Source organism: Streptopelia decaocto (genome assembly GCF_964273445.1).
Source record: "Streptopelia decaocto genome assembly, chromosome: Z".
Taxonomy (NCBI): Eukaryota; Metazoa; Chordata; class Aves; order Columbiformes; family Columbidae; genus Streptopelia; species Streptopelia decaocto.
The window spans coordinates 40,403,082-40,427,681 of NC_138657.1; the positions used below are offsets into that span (position 1 = coordinate 40,403,082).

At 45.2% G+C, this 24,600-nt stretch overlaps 1 protein-coding gene and 1 long non-coding RNA gene across 2 annotated transcripts in view; one reads left to right on the forward strand and one right to left on the reverse strand.

Annotated features, from left to right (window-relative positions):
- Positions 1–9,390: 9,390 nt before the first annotated feature.
- On the reverse strand, positions 9,391–14,793 carry TMEM271 (transmembrane protein 271). Its single transcript, XM_082075265.1, has one exon. It carries the CDS (start codon positions 14,638–14,640, stop codon positions 13,552–13,554), a length of 1,089 nt encoding a protein of 362 aa, XP_081931391.1. The 5' UTR covers positions 14,641–14,793; the 3' UTR covers positions 9,391–13,551.
- Positions 14,794–14,940: 147 nt separating this feature from the next.
- Positions 14,941–24,600, forward strand: part of LOC309451542 — a 62,889-nt gene continuing 53,229 nt past the window's right edge. The window contains exon 1 of the long non-coding RNA XR_014186267.1: positions 14,941–14,974. This is a non-coding gene — a long non-coding RNA (uncharacterized lncRNA). The remainder of the gene's footprint in view (positions 14,975–24,600) is intronic.

The following is a 24,600-nucleotide window of genomic DNA, read 5'->3' on the forward strand; positions in this document are numbered from 1 at the left end:
GTGTGCTCTGCTCGCTCCCTGAAATGCCTGTACACCAATGTGCGCAGCATGGGGAATAAGCAGGAGAAGTTAGAATCCTATGTTCGGTCGGGAGATTATGATCTGGTGGCAATTACAGAAACATGGTGGGACAGCTCACATGACTGGAATGTGGTCATGGATGGCTATGCCCTTTTCAGGAAAGACAGGCCAGCCAGGCGTGGTGGTGGAGTTGCTCTCTATGTGAGAGAGCAACTACAATGTACTAAATTCTGCCCAGGAGCGGATGAGGAGCGAGTTGAGAGTGTATGGGTCAGAATGAAGGGGCAGGCTGGCAGGGGTGATACTGTTGTAGGTGTCTATTACAGGCCACCGGATCAGGCTGAGGAAGTTGATGAGGCCTTCTCTGGGCAGCTGAGAGTGGCCTCACAGTCACAGGCCATGGTTGTGGTGGGTGATTTTAACTTCCCTGATGTTTGTTGAAAGGACCATTCAGCCACCAGCCACAGTCCAGGAGGTTCCTCCAGTGCATTGATGATAACTTCCTCATGCAGATGGTGGAGGAGCCGACTAGGAGAGGTGCACTGCTGGATCTCATCCTCACTAACAAGGAGGGTCTGGTCGAAGCAGTAAAGGTTGAGGGCTGCCTGGGTTGCAGTGACCACGAGATGGTGGAGTTCAGCATCTTGTGTGGCAGGAACAGAATAGCAAGTAGAATTTCAACCCTGGACTTTAGCAGGGCTAACTTTGGCCTTTTCAAGCAATTGCTGGGGGAAATCCCATGGGCAAGACTGCTTGAAGGAAAAGGGGCCCAAGATAGCTGGGTGGCATTCAGAGATTGCTTCTTCCGCGCTCAGGATCAGAGCATCCCCACACGTAGGAAGTCAAGGAAGGGACCCAGGAGGCCTGCGTGGTTGAATAGGGATCTGTTGGGTATGCTCAAGCAGAAGAGGATAGTTTACAGGTCATGGAAGCAGGGGCTGGCCACTGGGGAGGAATATGAGGCTGCTGTTAGAGGATGCAGGAAGGCAGCTAGGATAGCCAAGGCCTCCTTAGAATTACAGCTGGTGAGAGGAGTCAAGGACTGCAAAAAGAGCTTTTTCAAATACATAGCAGATAAAACTAATACCAGAGGCAATGTAGGCCCACTGATGAATGGGGTGGGTGCCCTGGTGGCAGAAGATACAGAGAAGGCAGGATTACTGAATGCCTTCTTTGTCTCTGTCTACTCTGCCAGAGGCTCTCCTGGGGAGCCCTGTACCCCTGAGACCCCAGATGAATCCAGGCCAATGGAGGAGTTTGCTTTAATCGATGAGGACTGGGTTAGGGAGCAATTAAGTAGTCTGGACATCCATAAATCCATGGGTCCAGATGGGATGCATCCGCGGGTGCTGAGGGAGCTGGCTGAAGTCATTGCTGGACCGCTCTCCATCATCTTTGCCAAGTCTTGGGAAACGGGAGAGGTGCCCGAGGATTGGAGGAAAGCAAATGTCACTCCAGTCTTCAAAAAGGGCAAGAAGGAGGACCCGGGTAATTATAGACCGGTCAGCCTCACCTCTGTCCCTGGGAAAGTAATGGAACGGCTTATCCTTGGTGCCATCTCAAGGCATATCAAGGATAAGAGGGTTATTAGGGGCAGTCAGCATGGCTTTACCAAGGGTAAGTCACGCTTGACCAAGCTCATAGCCTTTAATGAGAATGTAACAAGGTGGATGGATGATGGCAGAGCGGTGGATGTGGTCTACCTTGACTTCAGTAAAGCCTTTGACACAGTCTCCCACAGCATCCTCACAGCTAAGTTGAGGAGGTGTGGTCTAGACAACAGAGTAGTGAGGTGGATTGCAAACTGGCTTAAGGAGAGAAGCCAGGGAGTGGTAGTCAATGGTGCAGAGTCTAGTTGGAGGCCAGTATCTAGTGGAGTGCCTCAGGGGTCAGTACTGGGGCCAATAATATTCAATATATTCATTAATGATTTGGACGAGGGAATTGAGTGTACTATCAGCAAGTTTGCTGATGACACTAAGCTGGGAGGAGTGGCTGACACGCCAGAAGGCTGTGCTGCCATCCAGCGGGACCTGGACAGGCTGGAGAGTTGGGTGGGGAATAACCTGATGAAATTTAACAAGGGAAAGAGTAGAGTATTGCATCTGGGCAGGAACAACCCAGGTTCCAGTATAGGTTGGGAAATTACATATTAGAGAGCAGTGTAGGGGAAAGGGACCTGGGGGTCCTGGTGGACAACAGGATGACCATGAGCCAGCACTGTGCCCTTGTGGCCAGGAAGGCCAATGGCATCCTGGGGTGTATTACAAGGGGAGTGCTTAGTAGATCGAGAGAGGTCCTCCTTCCCCTCTACTCCGCCCTGGTGAGACCACACCTGGAATATTGTGTCCAGTTCTGGGCCCCTCAGTTCAAGAAGGACAGGGAACTGCTGGAGAGGGTCCAGCGTAGGGCAACAAAGATGATTAAGGGAGTGGAGCACCTCTCTTATGAAGAAAGGCTGAGGGAGCTGGATCTCTTTAGTTTGGAGAAGAGGAGACTGAGGGGTGACCTTATTAATGTTTATAAATATATAAAGGGTGAGTGCCATGAGGATGGAGCCACGCTCTACTCGGTGGCAAACAATGATAGGATAAGGGGTAATGGGATCAAGCTGGAACACAAGAGGTTCCACTTAAATTTGAGAAGAAACTTTTTCTCAGTGAGGGTGACAGAGCACTGGAACAGGCTGCCCAGGGAGGTTGTGGAGTCTCCTTTTCTGGAGACATTCAAAACCCTCCTGGACATGTTCCTGTGCAATCTCACCTAGGCATTCCTGCTCCAGCAGGGGGATTGGACTAGATGATCTTTTGAGGTCCCTTCCAATCTCAAACATACTGTGATACTGTGATAAAGGGGAATAAAATTTGCTTTACCACTCATGTACATTGCACTGCAGACACCTTGGCATATCTCTCCTTTATTCAACTCTGCTATAGATATCTGTGTACTATACCACTTTCCACATCAGCAGTGTAAAATTTTGCCAGCTTCATGGGCATCCAGCATCCCCTGTGCTCAGTCATTTGGAGATGAATCAATGTCCCCCTCAGTTTAGTCATATTGCAGTATTTGCAGCCATGATGAGCTGAGCAGAACTTAGGCTGATGATTCATTACTGGAAGAGTGTTGAGCATACAAATGAGAGGGTATAATCAGCAGTGGAGTCTGTTTTGCTTATTTCTGCTCTACTTTGCTTCACCAGCAGGAAGATTTCTAAGACCAGTCTGCAATCCTCTGCAGCCCTGATGGCCTGCTCTCTGGTGATGTATTGTTGAAGAAACTCCTCTGACATGCACAGGCAGTTAAAAGAGTCTCGTAGTTACTGAATGTGAAGTCCTGCTGGCATGCACCCATGCTGAGCACCTCCTCTCCTGGTGACCTCTGTTAGTACTTTTCATTAGTCAGGCAAGTGAGCAGTTCAAACAAACACCAAAAGAAAAATAACTGACATATGCACCTTACTGACCTCCTCTTTTCAATCAGTGTGCAATGATGGACCCCTATTATTTGTGTGCTTCTAGCTACTTGTAGATGGCCACAATCCAGATTAAGATGCTCTGTGCCAGTATATGAGATTGTCAATAAGAGGCAGCTTGACTCAGCTGAAGCAAAAGCTTTTTCTGCATATGACCAAAGAGTTTTGCTAAAGTTGGCTGACTCCCAGACTGTGTAGGATATATTCCAACTTTTTTTTTTTCTTGCTAAACATCTTCCAGCTCTCTTTCTGAAGAAATTCATTCAGAATTTCCCACAAGGCATTTGGCAAAGCTGACAGTCAGCACTTTACATGTTTTGCTCTCCTTCAGGTGAAAAGAGGCAGTTTTTTTTCATGTAATTCTATTGACTGCAGTGTTTTTTTTTTCCATTTGCCCTCATCAGAGAGCTCAGGATCAAGACCTCACACTTATCCATTGGTGGCACAAAGGCCAGTGCTAGCTGAAAGACAGTTGGAGGTAGAAGGGAACAAGCCTCAGAATTAAAAGGATCAAGGTACCAGCCCTGTTGCTGAGAAGTCTCCTGTTAGTGGTGGTGTCGTAGACCAGCAACACACACAATTTCAGTGTAGTTGCTCATACAGGCATTTTTGGTCCTTAGGGAAACAGCTGAACTGGACTGTTATGCTGCCTCCCAAGTGCTGACATAGCCTGTTGTCTCTTTGTATTTGTTATTTGTATTGAGGTTCCAGTGGTATTTCTAAGTTGAAGTGGGTAAATGTTTGTTCTGGAGATGCACTTTGATGCCTGTCTCCTCTGAGCAATACAGTTATTCATAGAAGTGAGGAAATTTAGTATGCAATAGCTCAGGAAACTTGCTCTTTCCTATTTGGAGCCCTAATTAGAGCAATTAATCACTGCTGCTTCTGCCATTCCAGGCTAGAATATGTTGTCCTCTCTTGTCAGAGCAGAAATGTAAAAATGGTTTCCTTTTACCTGACACTTTGCCAGTAGAGCCTTTATCAGTGTCTGCCTCATACCAGCTTCTATCTTGCCTGGGAGCTGGAGCTGCAAATGTAAAGAAGAAATTGACGTGATTGTTCCAAAAGAAAGAAAATATGTGAAATTTTAACAGATCAGCTTGTACTCTGTGTGGGCTTTAGTTGGATTTCTCTACTTGAACCACCTTTCTTGGAAATTCCTTGTGGGTTTCCATTTTGCTATAATGACAATTTTTTTCTCAGAATATCTGGACATTTCCACTGTAGAAAGAGTGTTTCTTTTCACTTGATGCAACTAGAGCTTCTCCCCACAAATTCCCTATCTATCAAAGTTCTCCAGGTATGTGCCCAGGGCAAGGTGAGGACAAGGATGCCCCTGTGTGCTTTAACTCCATCTCTGCCCCTTTTCCAGTCCATCAGTGCTTTATTTAACTGGTTAAATGCAAAATTGTCACTCCACTCGCCCTGCATTCCCATGTATGATTGTGCATCAGCTGATGAGCTGTAGTGGCTGGGGATCACAGCACAATGTCGTGGCCCTTTCTGTCTCAAACTACACAGCTCTGTAAGTTACAGACATCACTGCCTTAATTTCTCTTCTGTGTTGTCTTGCAACACTGATAACTCCTTCAGGGAAGAAAGGCACTTCTTGTGGCACCTTTCTGGTGTGCTGTGCCTCATGGTGCACTGAGGCCTTGTGCTACTGAATATCTCACTGGCCTTGAGAGTAAGGCAATCAGCTGAAGAGCTCAACTGCACCCCCTCTTGCCTCTTTTCCTTGTGAGATCTGTGCAAAAGTGTGGTGGTATATTCCTATCCGCAGACCTGCATGTTTCACTGAGGCCCCTGTGGAGCATGACTGGGGAAGAGTCAGTTGTGGGTCCATGATACTGGAAGTGCCTGCACTTCTGCTGAGATTTCGTGGCTGAGCGGCAGTGCTGTCCTGCTCCACTGCAGTGCCAAAAAGAACGGGTGAGCTTGCCTCATCAGTGGCAGTGATCTAGCTGATGAAGACAGTCATTATCCACAGCCAGCATACACATTTTAGCTGTGCACACACAAGGCTAAAAACTCCCAATATGTAGTTATGAACACAGTAGGTACCAGACTGCAAGTCTAGTCCACTCATGTATGAAATAGTTTTTGAGTAGTCATCTGAAGATTTTAAGCATTTCCAGATGAATGTTTAAGGCAAGTGGAAATTCCTGTTTTTGTTAGCCTTTGCTGCATATTGTAAACAGGGTGACAGCAGAATTGTGAAATATCCATTTTCCTTTGGTGTAAATACCTTCTGCTGCTTCCTTATCAGTAAGCTTCAAAACCTCTTACAATAAAGCAGTTCTCCAGATCTGAGATGTTAACACTAATGTTTGTCTTTTTGCTACCCTTGACAAAAAATTAATGAGCTATAAATGAATGAACAGTTCTGCCCTGTTTATGCTTTTTATTTTCATGCTTGGATGCTGGGATGCATTTATTGAAACAGGGTCAGGGTTGCTTTTTGACTTTTGAGATAAATTGGTCTAAGAAAACTTCCAACAGGAATCCCCATTCTTAGAACTCTGGACCTTGCAGACATTAAGCAGATAACAACTGCCACAGAATTCAGCAAAGGATAGCCCGAAGTGTCAGACAGCTCTTGTAATGTGCCAAAGACAGAACACAGGCAAAGGGTTTTCATGTCTTTTTGCTCATTTCTATTTATTGCCTCATCAGCTGATTGCATAATTCAGTACACCATCGGCAGACTCTTGCCCTAAGCACGGAGGCAGTTGAGAATGTGCATTTTGCCATCCTGAACCTGTGTGCATGCTGTTCCTTTGAAGAAGTTGCTAGGGGGAGCAGAGGATGAAAACTGAACACAAGACAGAACTTAACACCTCTGTTGTCAAGGTCTGCAATTTGATCACTTCCGTTTTGTTCATGGGGGACAGCGACAGTTCTCCTCTCCCTGTTCCACTTGACTTGGGCATTTTGCTTTTGTGAGTCAGGAGCAGTTCCCTATATGCAGCTTAGGCCACTCTGCAGCCAAGAACACTGTGTAACAAGCCTGGAGCCTTGGCATCATGAAAGCAATGTGGACACAGGACAACATTTCACCTGGGCAGCAGCTTCTTCTGTCTTACCTCCTCTCAAGATACACACAAAACAGTGCCACAGCACACCCATTTTTGGGAGTTCAGAAGTTCCCTGTATGTATCCAGCAAGCGCTGGCTTAGTGTTGTCACAGGAGACAGCTGCTCGTTCCTACTGGAGAGACAAGACAGTGTGTGATCCACTGCATATAGGAACATGAAGTTCAACACACTAAATAATTGGATGAAGATGGTGACCTTCAATATTTTCTAGTAGCTCTCCAAAGAACTTTATTGAAGAGGAAGTCTCTCTGCCAGCCAAGTGCATTTCTGTGCAGCTATCTGCTCCCACGTTGTTGAGAGAAGCACCTCTCTGTTCCATTCAGCATAACAAATCATATTTCTTTGCAACAGTTTCACAAAAAGCTGTATCTGAATTTCTTTCTTTTTGATTTAGAGCAAGATACAAGTCAGACAGCAGTATATGATTTTCTACCAGACTTATTGTGGTGGTAGCAATTTTTTCAGTTACTAATAGTTTCGACTGCTCAGGTCAGGCGATACTGCTCCTGGAATTAATGCAGGTCTTGATTATATATCCAAAAATTTTGGACAGATTGAGTACTTTTCAATGCTTGCTTGCTAGTAACTTCTGAGTCATTTGGGAAGAGACAGGCTACAAAGTAGAAATTTCTCAGTAGCTCTCTTTTCCAGTGTGAGCATGAGCTGCTTTTGGTAGGACTTTTCCACATTTATAGGAGTCATTTGGTCTGGAGCTAGCAAGATGAGCCCCTACTGAGATCCACCAATGACAATCCCTTGTGAATATCTTTGTGAGGGCATTCATTTTAATCATTAAAGCATAGTAATTACATACATCTTGGGACTGTATGTAGCTCATCCAAAGTCCATGACTGCATGGCTGCCTGGGACTGGATGTTATTGTCTAGAGCTTTCCTTTCTGTAGCATGACTTTGTGCTGCTGTCTCCTCCATGAAGAAGTTCCAAAATTTGGATGTTGGCATCTAAGGCCTGAAATGCACCATGTGCCAGATTCCTGACATAACCTTTACAGGAACTGGTGGCACTCAGTAATTTGTAGGACAGCTCTACTCAATCTCCTTAAATTTAATAATTTAAATGCATGGGGATTTTGCTGAGTATTTTTGTGTGATGAGCATTCATTTAAAATGTATAACCTGGAAGAAAAAGCAAATTCTGAAAGAACTTTGTCTAAACCCAAGTATTAGGTTTTCAAAAATATATCCCTGGAAAATAATCCTTTTAGATATTATAGGTATTCTTCTATCTCCAAATTCAGTGTCTCAGTATAAAACTAATGAATGCTTTGGAATGTTTAGTCCTCTGAACTCATTAAGAGGATCACGATAAGCTTTCTTTCCTCCCACACTTCACTTCATCCTCTGCTAACAATGGCCACAGAGACCAACTGGTGATGATGCTTGTGGTATTTAGTAGGTGTTTAATCCCTACATGCTATAGTGAATAAAACAGCTCATCTGCAAAGACCATGAAATTAACTTCCTAACATGCCCATTAGACAGAATCATGCCAGGAGCAGAAATCCAGAAGTGAAACACTGGGAACTTCTGCTAGGTTGTATTGCCACTGGTATACATCTACTGGATAGTTCCATTCAGGACATAGAATTTTCTGTGATCTGGTGATAAGCCAGAGCCCTTTTGTACGTGTTTTTCACTAGAAGTGTTTCCTTCCGAAGATGTTATGGAGGTCTCTCAGATACCTAAACCTCAATGAGTGAAGGAGTAGCAGTCTGTGATGTCATGTCCATCCCTATCTCAGGGTAAGTCACCGAAGTTCAGAGTAGTTGGGTCTGAAGAATGAATGAAAGAGGACATTGGGATTTTTTTGCTCTGTAAAGCAAAATATGCACTTCTTAAGATAGTCTTTTGGCTTCTTAAATGACTTGATCTTCAGTCTCAGATTATCTTGGATGACATCAGGGTGACATACCCATAAATTTCAGCAGAACCTCACCAGGTTCCTGAACACTGGGTGGAAAGTACATAGCACAGCTGGCCAGCAGAAAGCGAGGCAGGTATTTGAATCAAATTTCAAGAACATCAATTTGTGGATTTCACTCTTAGGAAGCTACACAGGCAAAGAGTTTCAGAATCTATACTGTAATAGAAATAACACACAAATGCCCTGCACCCAACTTAAACTCTCAGACTTCTTCTGGTTTCTTTGTTTGGGCAGTGTCTCCTTTTGGGCAGGACATGCCATAAACTGAATCGTTACAACATGTATTTGAAGATTTTTTTCCAGTGCTATATTAGCCTGTGGGCTTCCTGGGGACCATCTTCAATCTGCTAAACTGTTATTAGATCAGCTGGTACTCATCCTGGAACATACGCTGAGCACTAGTCACATGCCATTAAGTACTGAGAGATAATTACAAAATTTAAAAACTGGACAGTGATCATATGGAATTCAGTCATAAGATTGAGTAATCACCATTACACATTTTAGTTGGAAATATAAGCCTGTATTAAGGAGAGGTAACTTTAGCACACTTAAAGAGTATCATCATATGAAATTAACAGATCTAGATTTTTTACCAATGGAATTTGGCTAAAATGTTGGAACATTATGTAACCGAGAAACAGCCAACTTAAAGAAACAGACTTGACTTCATGGTAGAATCTGGAATTTTATGTCAGGATTCCACTTGTACAAACCGTAAGTCCCTGAAAAACATGTTTTTGTAATGAAAGTGGCAATTAAATCCCATGTTTCAGTTATACTATTATACATCTGTTTAGGACAATGAAGACTATTAAATGAAGAGCATTAGGCTTTTCTTATAGGATATGCTGTGCTTTAAAACATATTTTATTGATCCTAAAATTACAAGATCAATTACTGACATTTTCTTGAGGATCAATCTTGCATCAGATGGCAAAATGAAGAAAAGGTTTTCATATGTACTATGCCCAAAAGCAGAAACAGATTGTTGTTCTCATGTGAACATTCAGGAACCTTTTCTGATGATTGAACAGTATGTCTGAAATATCTAAGTTATACCAGCCACCATAGCGCTTTTTGGTGAACCAAAGAAGTCCTACAGTGAAATCGAACTTTTGAGCAAAATCTGTACTACTTTAATACAATTTCCCTCTAAAATAATTTTTTTCTTATTTTTAGATTCACATATATTCTGTCTGTCAATTACAATGCAAAGTATAAGTAACAGATTTAAGCAAAGATGTTGGAGTGTGAAAATAATTCATGTGAATTGCCAATAGGCTGGTGGGAATACATTTTTTCCACATGAAGGCAAATACTATTCCATCAAAGACAGCAGACCTGATTTCCCACTGTTTTATCCCTTGACTAGCTGCTATTACCTGCAAAAGGGACAGGAAAGCTGGGAGCAGTCTGCTACCAAATCAGTGCTGTGACCTAAACAGCAGTATTGCGTCTACTCTTCCCTCTGTTTGAACAGATGCAAGTAAAGCTGTGAGCAAATTAAAACAAGCAACTGTGGAGCAAAAAGCATCTTGTCATTACTTCAGTTAAGCAAAATGGAGATTTGATAGCACATACATGTTGTTTCTCTTTCATTCTCCCTGTTTTTACTACTTAAGGCAAAAGCCTTGCAGTTAACATCCTCCAGTGATGTGAATCGATCAGGCTTGCATTTGCCTCGACAATCATGTGACAGGGACTGGAAAATAAAGGAACAGTATGAGTCCTCTCAGGTAATTAACCTACGCTCTGATACTTCCCACACCAGCCTATTTTCAATTTCAGCACAGTACAGTTTATACACTCTAACATTATTGCTCAGAAGATAGAGTGATGATTCAGGTTTACTAAAAATGGCTTCACAATACTGCAATCATGCTTGTGAAGCTTCATCTTGTATCCTGTATCTATAAGTTTATTCTCACTGAGAAAAAAATACATGTGGTGTTTTATCAGAAAAGTTAGTCACCAGACACCTGAAATACTTGTATACCGTCTTTAAGAAAACATGGCTTGTTTGGTCAATTCGCCTGCCTTATTTTTCCCATTTTTTTTTAAATGTGTGTAATACCGTAGGTGACTTCCTTTAATACTGCTGTCCATACAAATAATAAATAGCTGAGAAATAGTATGCCACTGCTGCATCCTGTCATGCCAGAAGATCAATATTACTTCAAAGATTATTTAGAGTAGGCATTACGTATCATTTGTGCCCAGACCCACCAAAGTCAATGAAAAGATGCCTACTGGCTTCTGTGCGAGTCCAATTTGGACATTATTCTGGCAATCTGTCCACCACTAAACTAAATTATTACAGGGAATAAAAGCCCAAACGAAGGAAAGCAGAAATTCAGGAACTGAAACAGAGCCACAAATAAATATCTAATGCAATGGCCTTCTGAATAGACTTAAATACAAACACACACACACGCATACACAAAAAAAAGTTATGAATTTAACAATCTTAAAAATTTGTAGTTTAAAATTGTTTACATTTAAACAATTGAGTATAATAGGTAGCTTTCTTGACTTTCCATTTATTTCCCTGAGCACTGATCTTTGGAACATCTGGAGTCTCAGAATTTTCTAGTTCATAATTCCTAAAGTATTTATCTTAAGTAAAATACTGTATTTTTATGTCAAAAATCAATGCCTTAAGTAAAACTAAAATACAGCTTTCATGAATTACAATGTATATAGCCATTTTTTTTTAAAGCAAACATCTACTGTTATGCTTCTGCATTTGTATGTAGGCACCTAGCTGGTCTGTTTTTCAAAATCACCCTGCAGCCCAGTTGTTACCATTTAATTCAGTACAGGGCACTATGCCATCTCACAAACTCATCCGAGACCTACAGAAGGATTTGGCTTGCTTTAGATAATCATTTTGCAAAATCTCAGCTGGATGAGCAATACAGTATGTTACAGGACTGGTTTTGTGCCTAAATTACTAACAGGTAAAGATTACAAGACTTCCCAGCCATTTCCCTGTAACGGGCTAGGGAAGTCCATCTGCAGAAAGCCAAGCACAAAACCAGTCTTCAGAACTAAAATGTGATTTAGCTAGGGCATATGTTTTAGGCTGGCATTTTGCACAAGGTAATCTGTATTTTAAATTTCTGCTGTTTAGACCTACAAATGACCAACTGCTGCTTTTAACTGTCTTTAGATTAGAGCTTTAATTGTGAGCTTCACAGACAATCAAGTTGCAATTTTAAAACTTCTAAGGCATCCTGCATTTTAGATTATGCAAAGTGCGCAAGTCAAAACACTTTAGAAATCACAACAGTGCAGAGAGATTTGAATAGGCTAAAATCTCCCCTCTCCACTTCTAAGGCTGCAAATTACGTCAGTCTCTCTGCAGCTAAAAATTTAAAAATAGTTTTCCACAGAACACAGAAATACACTGTAACTTTGCATTCTCTTAACTCTCTCTCTCTGGGTAGCTGATACACTGGCATTATGCAGCAGGCTCCAAACAAATGTTAACAGAAAGGTTATACTTAATTTCCGTATGGCATAACTGGGGAAACAGGTACTGAACCAAATGCAATATGAAGAGCTGCTTTTTGGTTCTTTGTGCAAGATGACATTAAACCTTTACACATTCTTGAATGTTATAATAAAATATGCCATACCTGCTTCTCTTTAATTAGCATGTTCTCACACTATCTGGTACTGGCATTGCACAGCACAATCCAAAAGGAGGATTTAGCAGTTTTTCCTCTTTGCAGAAAGCCTTTTTAATACCTCTATGTTCAGAAAGAGTTAACAGCATACAATCCCATTATCTCTCCTCCATCCCCCTTCAGGAATTAAAGTGGCCTTTTTTAAAAAACAAAAAAGAAAATTCTTGCTTTGTAATAGGAGTATAAATAAGATTTTGAAAACACATGTGTAAGATGTCTTCCAAGACAGTTTATCTTTTTTTTTTCTCCTTTAAAACTGTGACCATGGCACCAGTTAAGGCTGTTTCACAATATATATATATTTCAAATAAAACTCTTAATATTCAAGCGTACCAGATTGATGAATTCTAACAGGTAAAATGGAACTTTTTAAAAGGTAAACCATGTAGTTGTACAAAATAGAATTAAACACTTCACTTGTGTAAAACAAAAAGAAATCCTGCCTTGCATTAAAAACACAGAACCTGTTTACAAAAAGGAACGTGTATGACATTTGGACTTCCTTTTATCTGCCATATCCTAGCAACATCTCAGTTGTTTTAGTAAAGGAACTAATAATCAATTTTAAACTGCAGTGAATTTACCAAACATTTTCTCTACAGACTTCTGAAAGCTTTTACAGTAAGAAGTTATGAACAAAAGCAGGCACGTTAGTGTACAAAACGTTGTTGATTTTTTTTCCTGTTTCTTTTTCAAAGTGCAGGTTTTTCTCAATGTGCATCCTACGAGACCAACAAATGTTTTAGCTCACTAAACCTTAAAACAGAACTCAATTCTCCCAAGGAGTAGTGTAAACGTTAAAGATCCCCAAAACACCTCTGGTAAACGTGACACAATGTCTCTGCGTTGTTTAGAAATTTAGCTCTTTTGAGAGGTAAAGAAGCTTCATGACACCTTTTCCTTACACTGGCTGGTTATCATAAATGGGTAACTCTGGACTGCTAAAGCTGGAGAATGATGAATCACTTGAAGGGAACTAAACTTGGCTATCGAGGAGAGGTGGCGGGAGGAACCAACCCTTAGGTGTTTCTTGCGCAGCCTGTGGAAAATTCAGCCGCCGGTGGACGGAAGAACCGACAGACAGACGGCCAGAAGGTCGGTGTGAGGGAGAGAAGGGGGAAAAGGGGAAAGCAGGGAAGGAGGGAGAAGAACTTCCGCAGAGCCACAGGCACGGCGGTAGCCCGCCCGCGGCCCGCTGTGCCGAGGCCATCCCGTTGGTCGTGCAAGGGCAGCCCCCGAGTCCTCCAGGTCCCGCTCCCGGCTGTCACGGCGAACTGGGAGCCCCGGAGGGCGCAAGGCGTCCCGCCGGCGGTCGGCGCTAGGTGCCGTGAGCGCAGTGCTCGCCGGGGTAGATCTCCTCGTATGCGGGGGGTTGCTCGCTGGGCAGCGGGTAGCAGTAGGGGTAGGAGGCGTTGAGCTCGGGGTCCATAGGCGAGTAGCCTGGCAGCTCGACTGAGGGATGACCACCGCAGTGCACCTCCACGCCGGCCTCGTCGAGGACGTGGAAAACGCCCACGTTGATGTAGGAGACGGCCTGGAAGGGGCAATCACCGGGGCTGAGCTCGGCTTCGCCGCCGGAGAAGAAGGAGCCCTGGCTGTGGCGCGGCGCCCGCCGCCCGCCGCTCCCGCCCCGTCTCCGCCGCCGGCGCCCGCCCGCCGGCGCCGCGGCCGTCGGGGCCGCTCGCCGCCGCCGGCGCCGCCGGCCGCGCTGCTGCGAGGCCTTGTAGTTCTTTACGAGGAGCAGGTTGAGCAGGCCCAGGAGGCACTCAAGTGCGTTGAAGACGGTGGAGAGCACCAAGCCTTGCTGGTAGTCCCGCAGCTTCTGGCAGCGGAGCGCCGCGGCGGAACCGTCGGGGACTGCGGGGCTGCTCCGCGGGCGGGCCGCGCCGCCGGGCTGCAGCAGGCAGTAGTGCGAGTACTTCCTCTCCACAAGCGACACGGTGTCGCCGTCGATGACGGCGCCGGCGAAGGCGCTCAGCACGCCCAGCATGAACACCAGCACTCCCAGCAGCAGGAAGTTCTGCCGCCCCCCGGGCGGCGCCTGCTCCACCGACTCTAACGGGGCGGCCGCCACGTCCCCCGCGCGGGGGCCGCCGCCCGTCGGGTCCGAGTCCCCGGCCGGGGCCACGGCCGAGGCCGCCGATGGGTCGGAAGCCGGAGCCGGCGTCGCAGGCGCTTCGTCGGGCGGGTGGCAGCAGAGCAGCGCGGCGGCGAGCAGCGAGAGGCCGGCGGCCAGCAGCAGTCCCGAGTAGAAGGCGCCGGCGGCGGTGCCCAGGCGAAAGGGCTCGCCCTTGAGCTCGGAGCCCAGCGAGAAGCACTTGAGGCCCACGGCGGCGGCGCTGAGGGCGCAGGCGAGCAGGAGGCAGCTGGAGAGCGCGGCGCAGGCTCCCCGCACGCTCCACTTCATCCTCCGCGCCGCCGCCGCCGCCGCCGCCCCGCCGTCCGCCTCATCCTCCTCCCGCGGCCCCTCCCGGCCCCGCGGCGGCGGCGGCGGCGCGGCGCGGCGCGGCCATGCGAGCGCGGCTCTCCCCGACGGGGCGCCTAGGCTCCGCTCCGCACGGCAGGCAGCCGCCGGCCGCAGTGAGCGGGGCGCAGCGAGCGCACACGCTCCCCCCACTCACCCCCGCCTCTTGGCCGCCGCCGCCTCCTCGTCCCCGCCCGCCCTCTGTTATCGCGGCGGCTGCGGGGAGGCGGTTAATTATGGATGGGAGACGCGGCGGGCGGGGGGCGGCCCGCCGCGGGTGAGCTAGGGGGAGTGCGAACCCCGGCTCGGCCCGCTTCGGCCCGGGGGTGGTGAGGGGGGCTCACCGAGTCTTCCCCCGACGGGGCACGTAGGGCGCGAGGGGGTGCGCAGGCCACCCTCCGCCTGGCTGGTCGCCGGGGAGCGCTGCGAGGGACGCGCAGCTAGGGCAGGGGGTGGCAGGAGGTTACACCCCCGTGCCGGTTCTGACGCTGAGGGCTGCCGCTTGTTTCCTTGCTTGCGTCTTCTCATTTTTTATCGCTTGCTTTTACGAGATACCGGCGGGCCGCCATACATCCCTGCGACTGCGTTGCGTTATGTCGGCAGATCTGATGCAGCGGGCCGAGCCCCCGGCTCCGCGCTGCCACGCGCAATGGCTCCGCGCTGCCACGCGCAATCTCTCCGCGCTGCCACGCGCAATCACTCCGCGCTGCCACGCGCAATCTCTCCGGGCTCGCGGAGGTGGCAGGACATAGCACTGCTTGTTGTTTTGTGCTCTGGTGGGGTTGCTCCCTGCCGCGCCGTGCACGGTGCTCCGTGGGCGACGGGGCTCGGGGGTGACAGCCCGCGGCGGCGCCTCCGGGACTCCCCGTCCGGAAGCACTTGCAGCGCCGGCGGCTGGAAGCCATTTCTGGGGTGGGAGCCGCAACCTGCCCCGGCACAGGCTGGCCGGGTAGCTCCGCGGGAAGCACCTGGGATGGCCTTCCGAGGGAGAAGTGGGGAGCAGGGGGACCATGCCTGTGCTGTCAGCTGGGCTCCGTATGGGGAAGAGGGTCTTGAGGAAGTCTCTTCGTTGACTGTTCCTTTTCCTTCCGGGAAGCTGGAACCTCTGCTCCCCCATTTTCTCTTGCTGTGTGTGCACCAGCCTTTCAGGGTATTTTTAGCCACTGATGATGATTAGTATTCAGGGGAGCAAGCGAGAGAGAGAAAGCCATTTTCCAAGCCGTCTTCTCTTTCCAACAGGGCCAATGCACCTGTTGGTGGTTAGAAGTGTGTGTGGAGTGTGATCTCGTGTTTAGCTTTCTCCAGGGATGCGACCCTCTTTCCTCTGTCCCATCAGGGCAGGCCCCATTGGCACCTCCCTGAGCAACACAAGCACCCTGCTGCAGTTCCCAGCTGGGCTGAGCAACTGAGAACACAGCTCTGCTGCAGAAGCTGCACGTTCCTTTAAAGCAGTTTCTGGGCTCTACATGGGGCAGTGGCCTTTGATGGGGGCTTTTGATGGGATGCCACCCTGCTTGGATTCCATGCCTCCGTGGGGGCACCATCCAGAAGTATCAGGGGCTCCATTGAGACATACCATCCTGCCCCTTGGGGCCACACAGACAAGGGAATTTTGGCCCCCTTCCTTCTGTTTGCAAAGGGCACATGGAGCACTGTGCGAGGAAACATGGCAATCCTGGTAGTCCAATAATGGCTAACCTGTGGCTACCTTGACGCCCTTGCCAGGTTGTAGCCCTGGCTGTGGGGGCAGGATCAACCTTCTTGTGTCCCTCTAAGAGGGGGTGGCTGGGCATGCCACCCGCAGTCATCTCGGATGACCCTGGCACCTGAGGGTTAGGATGTGTAGGTCTGCTAATCCGTGGCCATGTGAAGATTTTGGTGTAGGACCTGAGACTTTGGCTCTGCTTGTGGTGAGTGCCTGGACTGCTGGGGAAGATCTTTGTGTCTTTAGAAAAACTCATTCTGTATCCTCGTGGCTTCTAAAAAGTAAATACATAGAGGGCAGACAGCATTTTATGAAATACAGCACCCATCCCCTGAGGTCTCTGTTGAACTCTAAACATTGCCTTGAAAAGCACATGTAAACTGTCAACCCAGCTGCCATTCCAGAGGGCCCTGGGAGACACACTGCATGTGTGGGTGTGGAGGGAAAGGAGCTATAGCTAGGGGATTGTAAACACTTAATTACTAATTATGTGGAGAATGAGCAAAGTGCCTTAGTTTCTCACACACAACATAAACTTACATGTGAGGGTAATGTGTGATTTGTCTAATTTCATTGTTACTGTCAAGAGCATAATGGGGTTCAAAAATGATTATTTATTATGAATAGTGAGAACATTCATTTAACGATAAATACAAAATCTCATGCATTAAATTACTAATCAGCCTTTAATTGGCAGTGATTAGGGTAGGAAAAGCAAACCTTTCACTGGGGGCACATTGTTCTTTTATTATGCAAAGAGTTTCCTCACGTTTCCTTCCTGTTTCCTCTTTTAGCAGCTGCCAGAAGTGGGCAGCAAGGCTTCTCCAGCATGGACATTCACATGTTCCTACAGCTGTCTCAGTTGTTTTCCTCATCTTGAATGTCGTCTTCTAAGGAAAGAGCCCATCTTTCCATGTGTTTGTGACAGGAGGCTGATCTTGGGTAGCACCCCTAAATGCTGTGCATTGTGAGAGGCTAGGCTGACACACGAGTTTAAAAATCAAATTAGTAATTCTGCTACACCTCTTTATTCCTCCTGTGGAGCAACTTGCTACTGCTAACCTTTTCCAAATCTTACCTTTCTCCTAAAAATGACTCTTCGTCTTCCAAGCACCGTGTTCAATATGCCAGGCTAGAAGTATCACTACCAACATACTTCCCAACCTGTTATTTATTATTTATAAACTTGCTGTGTTTCAATGTCATGCAGAGTTAGCACAATTTTTCATATGGTTATTTACAGCTTTGCACTGTAGCACATTTTCAGGAAGAAGATATAAATACACAAGCACACAGTCTAAGATCTTTAGCGTATTCTGCACACTGAAGTTCAATTGTCTTTGGATAAAATGTTTAAAAACACAATTGTTGTTACATTAATAATAGTAGGCATAAGACTCTATAAAATACTCTATCACAATTGTATTTTACATTGAATAATTTGTTGATGGGAATGACTGTAAAAGTGCCTGACATACCAACCTAAATAAAGGTCACTGGAGAGCTCTCTGGATCCCAAAGGGTACTGCTGATCATCTCAGTCCTAGCTAGTAGCCCTTTCAGATCAAGTTTATGATGCCCATCTGCATGTTCATAGCTGATATATGTGCATTTGATTCATCAGCCAGGTTTGCCTGCTTGAAAAAGGAGTATCTATGTGCAACCAAAGCTTAGAGAACACTAAGCTACTTGGACATATTAGTTTGTCACCTAAATCAGTCACTGCAGGCATTTTGGTCTGTCACCCTCAGTTAATAGCAAAGTCAGAACCTGATGGAATTGTACTACAGCAGTGGACAATAAAGTATGGCAGATGTCCCATATTTTGAGTCTCTTTGTGTTAGTTTTATCTTCAGGTTTTGTTGGTCAGATTTTCCTTTTTAATTGCCCAAATAAAGAAGTATCACATTTTTTTTCCAAGGGTAAAGATCAATATTTGATATTTTGGTGGACTTCAGAACAGATGCATAAGGTTTTGTGGGACACCACCAGGCTGGGACACGTGTTCTCAACATTCTCTTCATGACCATGGAGTGAGCTTTCTGTGTCTTAGAGGAGAAGCAATTTATGGCCAGATCCTGTCTCCAAAGAGGTGTGGGGAGCTTTGGTCCAGGTTTTTGTTTAGCTCACAGGGGAGCTGAGAGGCTGTGCTTGGGGCTGCTGGTTAGGAGTGGACACTGTCATAACCAGCGATGCCTGCTTGCTTTGCTCAGTGTGCACAGAGCTGTATGTTTGCAGTAAGGTACAGATCAACCTCTTTTTGTGGTGACTCAGGGACACAAAGGACGATGGCTATTAATTATTTGCTCTCCAGGCTGGAAGCTGAATTGTGTGTTTGTAAAATAGATGGAGATCTTCAGCTTATGCCACCAAAGTGCAAAGCACTGCATTATTTTATTGGCTGCCTCTCCTCCCACACTGCATTTATGGTAAGATATATTTGTTGTTATTTCAATGCCAGTTTGATAAATAGGTGTCAGAACTTTGATTATTCAGTAACGATGGCTGTGTACCTCCCATAATTTATTCTGTTGCTTATTGTTTCTATAGGGGACAATATGGACTATAAAGTCTTTTTACAAAAATTGCTTTACACACAGTTATTAAGAAAACATTAGAAATTAGAAACTTGAAGCTCTGAAGATGGAACCTGTCGTGTTTCTTTCTAGTCCTTCTTCTCTTTCATTTGTAAGGTCCACCGGGATGTTTTTGCATGCTTGAGGCCTGCTGTTCTCCTCCTTTCACAGTATTTTACATAAAACACTCATCTCTGCAGGGATTATATGGAAAATACTTTAAGGGAACACATGTTGGGAAAGGTCCAACATCAAGCTACAGATTTGGAGCTAACTGGTGGCTGGACACTGATGAAAACCCAACATCTAGAAATGCTGCTTCAATGGGTAACATTTAAAATACAAAGCAGAGAGGCTGGAAAGAAAATGTAAGGAGTTAACGTAGAGAAAGCAAACCCTTTGCTGGAAGCCAGAGGTGTGTGGTTGTCTTGGCAGCTGTTAGCCACAGGAGTATTGGATTAAGGGAAGAAGAATTTGAGAAATTAGGGGTATTGACACAACAAGGTTATTTGTTATAAGATCATGGGGTAAGTTAGGTTGGAAGGGACCTTTGGAGGTGTCTAGTCTGACCTTCTCAAAGCAGGGAGATCTCTGGGGTCAGACTAGGTTGCTTAGGGCTTTATTCAGTCCATATGTCCTGTGTCAGCAGTGTTTGGCTAATCTGGGCACTTCAACTAGTTTTTCAGAACTTGTTTTTTTTTCTTGTCTTTGTTCCCTTGACCTGGCTTCAGGTATCTGAGAAGTATCTGAGAAGACCTGTTCGAGGCCCAGAGAAGAGTCTTTATTACCATTTTAGTTTAAGTGCTCCAGTATATGAATGAAAAAGAATGGTTTCTCTGTGCAGTAGGATTTAATCTTTTCAGTCAAGTGGTAATTATGTGAGGAACATTCTTTGTTTACAAGGCTATAGAATAGGGCACAAGGTATTCTGAGGAGAGGTCAGACGTTTGCTGTGGCATTTGTCAAATTAGTTATTTGATACTATTTGATAAATTACTTAAACAAGGAGATCTTTCCTTTGCTTATTTCACAGAATTGTTCAATTATGACCAATTCATGGAAAATGTACCTGATGCTTTCCTAACTGCAGTCCTAATGGTGGGACCTGGAAGGTATTTTACTGTGTATCATTATTGTCTATCATTATTTTATTGTTTATCAATAACTGCTAAGTTAATGATATAAGATTGCTGAACACTTTGCAAGCCAAAAAGTCTCTCAAAATCCTTCTCTTTGGACTCTCAGGTTACTTCAAATGTGTCTCTGTTTAGTCCGCATATTTGATGTTCTACCTTATCCTTGACATCAATGCTATGCAAAAGCTTAAGGCTGATGCATCTCTTAAATTGTAGTGAGGCCTTCAGTACAGGACCTGAGCAACAATCATACATCTGTGCGTTGCCTTCTGCTGCACAATGAACATGCTGCAGAAAGATACCTAGGACTTTGAGAGATCAGCAGGCCCTCTTCCAGGTTTGGGGAAAGGTGAGCTACCTTCCTCACTTGGGAGAATGAGGATTGCTTAGCTATGTGTCCTGTCATTTGACATTGTACCCTCCAGTGAGTTGGGACAAAGAACCTGTTTGCATCTGAGAGGAGAAAATATGGTGTTCCAGGTGAGTTGAGATGGATCAGAGGTAATCTTGTTTGTTCCCTTGTTGAATGAGATGTCAGTCTCATGTGCCCAGATCAAAATTTAGGTATTGAGCTTGACACAGCTTGAAAACTCCCTACATCAATGCCACTTTGTCTTAGAGGAGTCTATCCTCAGAAGATGCCTTACTTATGAATTTTAAAGTTTTCCATGCACCAAAATTGTATTTTACCCAATGACTGTTTCATGGCAAGGGCATAATCTGCTCTTGAAGGAGGGACTGGAAGTCACCTTCTAATGAGTACCATGCTAAACTGTGGCCCCTTTTGGGTACTTCTTTTTTAGCCAGAACAACCTTTAGTTTTCTAGGGAAAGAAATAGCAAGGTAGGAGTGGAAGGGGAGAGCAGGTGCCCACTCAAACCAGAGTTGTGATTCTGGGAAAATGTATCTTAAGATCCCCTAAACAAAAATATGGGAATCAGTCTCTGCCCAGGACTGACCTGTAGCAGAAAAAGATGTGATGGGAAGGTATAGCTCACTTCCATCATGACTTCTTCCTTTGGCTGCATGTTGGGACAAGGAATAATCTGGCTTGGTCCTGTCACAGGTGAGTGATTTAGGTTTCTACCTCCCACAGAACAATGTTTAAATCACTCAAAGAAAAGTGTGAATTCAGAGAGTTTGATGACAAGGTTCACTGTATTATTTAGTGCATGGAGGAAATAAACCAAGCAGAATTCTGCTTACCTTCCCTCCAGAGACCGGGTGTCAGGTTGCTCTGAAGTTTGGATCCTACGATTTATGAAGCAAACTCTGAGGTGTCAGAGTTCGTAGAAATAAATAATTCAATGGAGTAGTATAATGGGAGGGCTGGCTTGAGCTCAGTGCCTGTGCAGAGGACCCAGCCAAGCAGAGAAATCTTTGTATTTTTATATATTCACAGACCATTAATCTGCTCCTCAAACCATGATTTAGTTCAATAGCAATATTTGAGTTTGTGGTCTTCTTATTGGATCTTTTTCACTGATCTCAGAAGGGCCTTTGTTTTGTTTACATGTAGGCATTTTTTATAGTCCACAGCCTTGAAGGTGCTGTTTTGTCTGAATGAATTGTTTTCTTCCTAACAAAGTACAGAATATGCCCTATCTTGCAGATGTCCATAATGTCTTCGTTTTAACCTTAAAGTCATCATTTTCTCCCCAGTCAATTCTGTTCTTCCCAATAAAGTGTGAACTAGACCGTTTCTCACAGGTATTCGGTGTGGTCTGTAGCAGCTTTTGGTAAATATGGTAAATATGAGCAGAACTTCACACAGCTTACTAAGTAACATGAAGCAGACAGTATACTAAAAATCACATAACCTTATGTGACTAGATGATTAATTGTATTCAGTATGCATTTACTTAAGCTAAATGATTGATGTGAAACTTAAATTGGGCTCATCCACTAGTGAAAACCACTGCCATACAGCCAACTTGTTTAGCAGAGAGAGCTCCAAGTAGGTTCACACAGGCTCTCATATTTATAGAATAAACCTTGTAGTGAATTTGCATACAGTGGGAAAAGTAAGCACAAGACTCCCTGCACCCACAACTTATCAGTGTACGGTGTGCCGTTCTGCTTCCTTGTGGGCTTCCTAAAAGGAGTTCTTGGCCTGGCTGCAGCTTTGGCCTTTACCTCCTTTGGGGTCTGTACTAAACTGCTGCTGGTTTGGCTGGCGGGGGTGGGACGGAGTGCATCCGCCACAGGTCCTTGAAAGCAAAGACCACCATCAGCCTGCCTTCATGGTGTGAGATTTCTCCCACACAGATTTGCAGCCTGTAAAGTACTTTCCTGCTGCCTGAGGCCTTGGTGTGGTGAGCTGTGATTCCTGCCCTGGCTTGGTAACAAAAATGCTGTCCTAGCTGATGTTGCACCTCATCACTCTGAGAGGTCTCTGTCCCTAGCTCAGATGCTTTGTCTGATCTTTCCCTAGACTGTGGTTGCAAGTGATCCCCATGAAAGCATATCCTTTCTCATTTCAGTCAGGATCACTGAGATATGTAGGTTAGTGAGTGGTGAGCAATGAAGCAGCAAAGCTGAAGAAGGACACACTGTCCTTTTTGACCACGGCAGCAGCTGCTGGGGGGAGTTGACTCTCCAAGGAGGGCCAGGTTCATTGAAGACACAGCACTGCCCTTGGTGTTTCATTTGGCTACTAGGTCACCTTCTCAGGCCCCGGCCTAGCTACCAGGTTCCTCAGAGTGAGCCACCCACAGAGTGCTTTATGCTGGCCAAGCCAGCATGGCTCCAGCAGCACTGCGCCTCCACATGCGCATTGCAGGGCTGTTCTGGGTGTAGTCTTTGAGTTCCTGCCAGAACTGCATTCCTTGCTCCCTCAAGGAGCCAGTACTGCAGCCCACCATCTCGTGTTTCAGATCCTGACTTGCCTGGTCTGTGTGTTAGAAGTATTGTGGGGTGATGATGAGGTAGCACTGGACTTTTCTTGCGTCCCTGGCACATTTGTAGACTACTTTTAAGGGATTGGTGAAAGGTAACCTTTTGTCAGGGGACTTAAATTCACTGTATAAAGGTCTGCAACACCACTGGAAATATTTTAAGGTTTAAAAAGGGTAGAAATTGTTAGCAAATAATGGAAAAAAGGAACTTCATAAGCAGCCCATGAAGGCTGCTGGTCCTGCACATATTGTGTCCCTATCATAGCACTTATGAAAAAAATACACTTTTCTCTTGAAGTCTTTGGCTGCCTGTTGAGCCTGATGGCTTTGATGGTTAGAAACCTCCCAGCTATTTCAGTGCTAAATGTATTTTATGCCCAGCTTGCACACATTTGTTCTGTGCTAACTTAAATGGCTCCTCTTGTTCTTTGATGTTTACTCTCTGGATATATTTACAGACACCAAACATACCCCTTTTGAGCTTTCATTTTTATAGACTAAGCAGGCCAAATATTTTCTCCCTGTTGTTTTTTGTTTTGTGGTTTTGTTTTGTGGGTTAGTGTTTTTCATTGGTTGGTTTGTGTTTTTTGTGGGTTTTTTTTGTTTGTTTGTTTGTTTTTTTGGGGGGGTTGTTTGTTTGTTTGTTTGGGTTGGGTTTTGTGTTTTATTTGTATTAAAAACTCTTTATACTTTGCAGTTTGAGTTTATCCTTAAGCACATAACCAGGACAGTGTGCTGCATCTTTCATGGTCTTTCCAAGGCCTTGGATTATGGTATTAGAGCTTCCTCATCTCTAGTGGAAAGTCCTTGCCCAATTACCCTAGAATTCGTGATTGCTTTTTACCCAGGTCCTTCCCACAAGAGGCTGTATGTGTACATAGTGCACCTCATTCTTTGTCCTCCACTGTTGTTCCCAGCTGTGGGGCTGCCAGTTGGTGACACTAATGAGCTTTCCCCTTGTTTGATTTTTTCCCCCCGATTTCTGCTATTCCAGTCCCCAAGTTAATTCAGCTTTTGCCTCTGATATTTTGAACCTGCTATGTGTTTACAACACTGTTGTTCCTTTTGTTCCTCAAAGAACCTTATTTGTTACTTTCACTCATTTCACTCTGCAACCTGCTGTTGTCTCCTGTCTTCTTCCCCAACTTGTTCTGGTGCCTGGTTCTTACTGTATTTCAGAAGGGGCATAGGTATGTTTAAATTTGTTTATCTCCTCCATATTCCAAATTTTTGTTTTATGATGATTATCCCCACCCTCCAGGTTTGCATCTGCTTGTCCTCCTGTAACACTAGATTGGAGCTGTCCATGCATCTCAATTTGGGTCTGTGAAGCTTTGTGAGTTCAGGGCCCACCTTGTGTGAGATTGCTTCCTTATCTTCAGTAATTTCATTTCCATGGGCTGTCCTGCCTTTGCTCTGACTTGGTACCATCTTTATGGAAAGCTTGGCAGGGAATTCATCAGGATGCTCCAAAATAATTTTCTTTATTTATTTTTTTTTTTTGTCTCTTGAATGCTGCCTAGTACTTCAAGATGTTATTTCCTTATCTTCCTATTCACATAACTACAAGCTCTTCTTGTTAATTTTTT

Coding starts and splice junctions, on each gene's coding strand:
- TMEM271 (XM_082075265.1), bottom strand. CDS start 14,640: ATGAAGTGGAGCGTGCGGGGAGCCTGCGCCGCGCTCTCCAGCTGCCTC.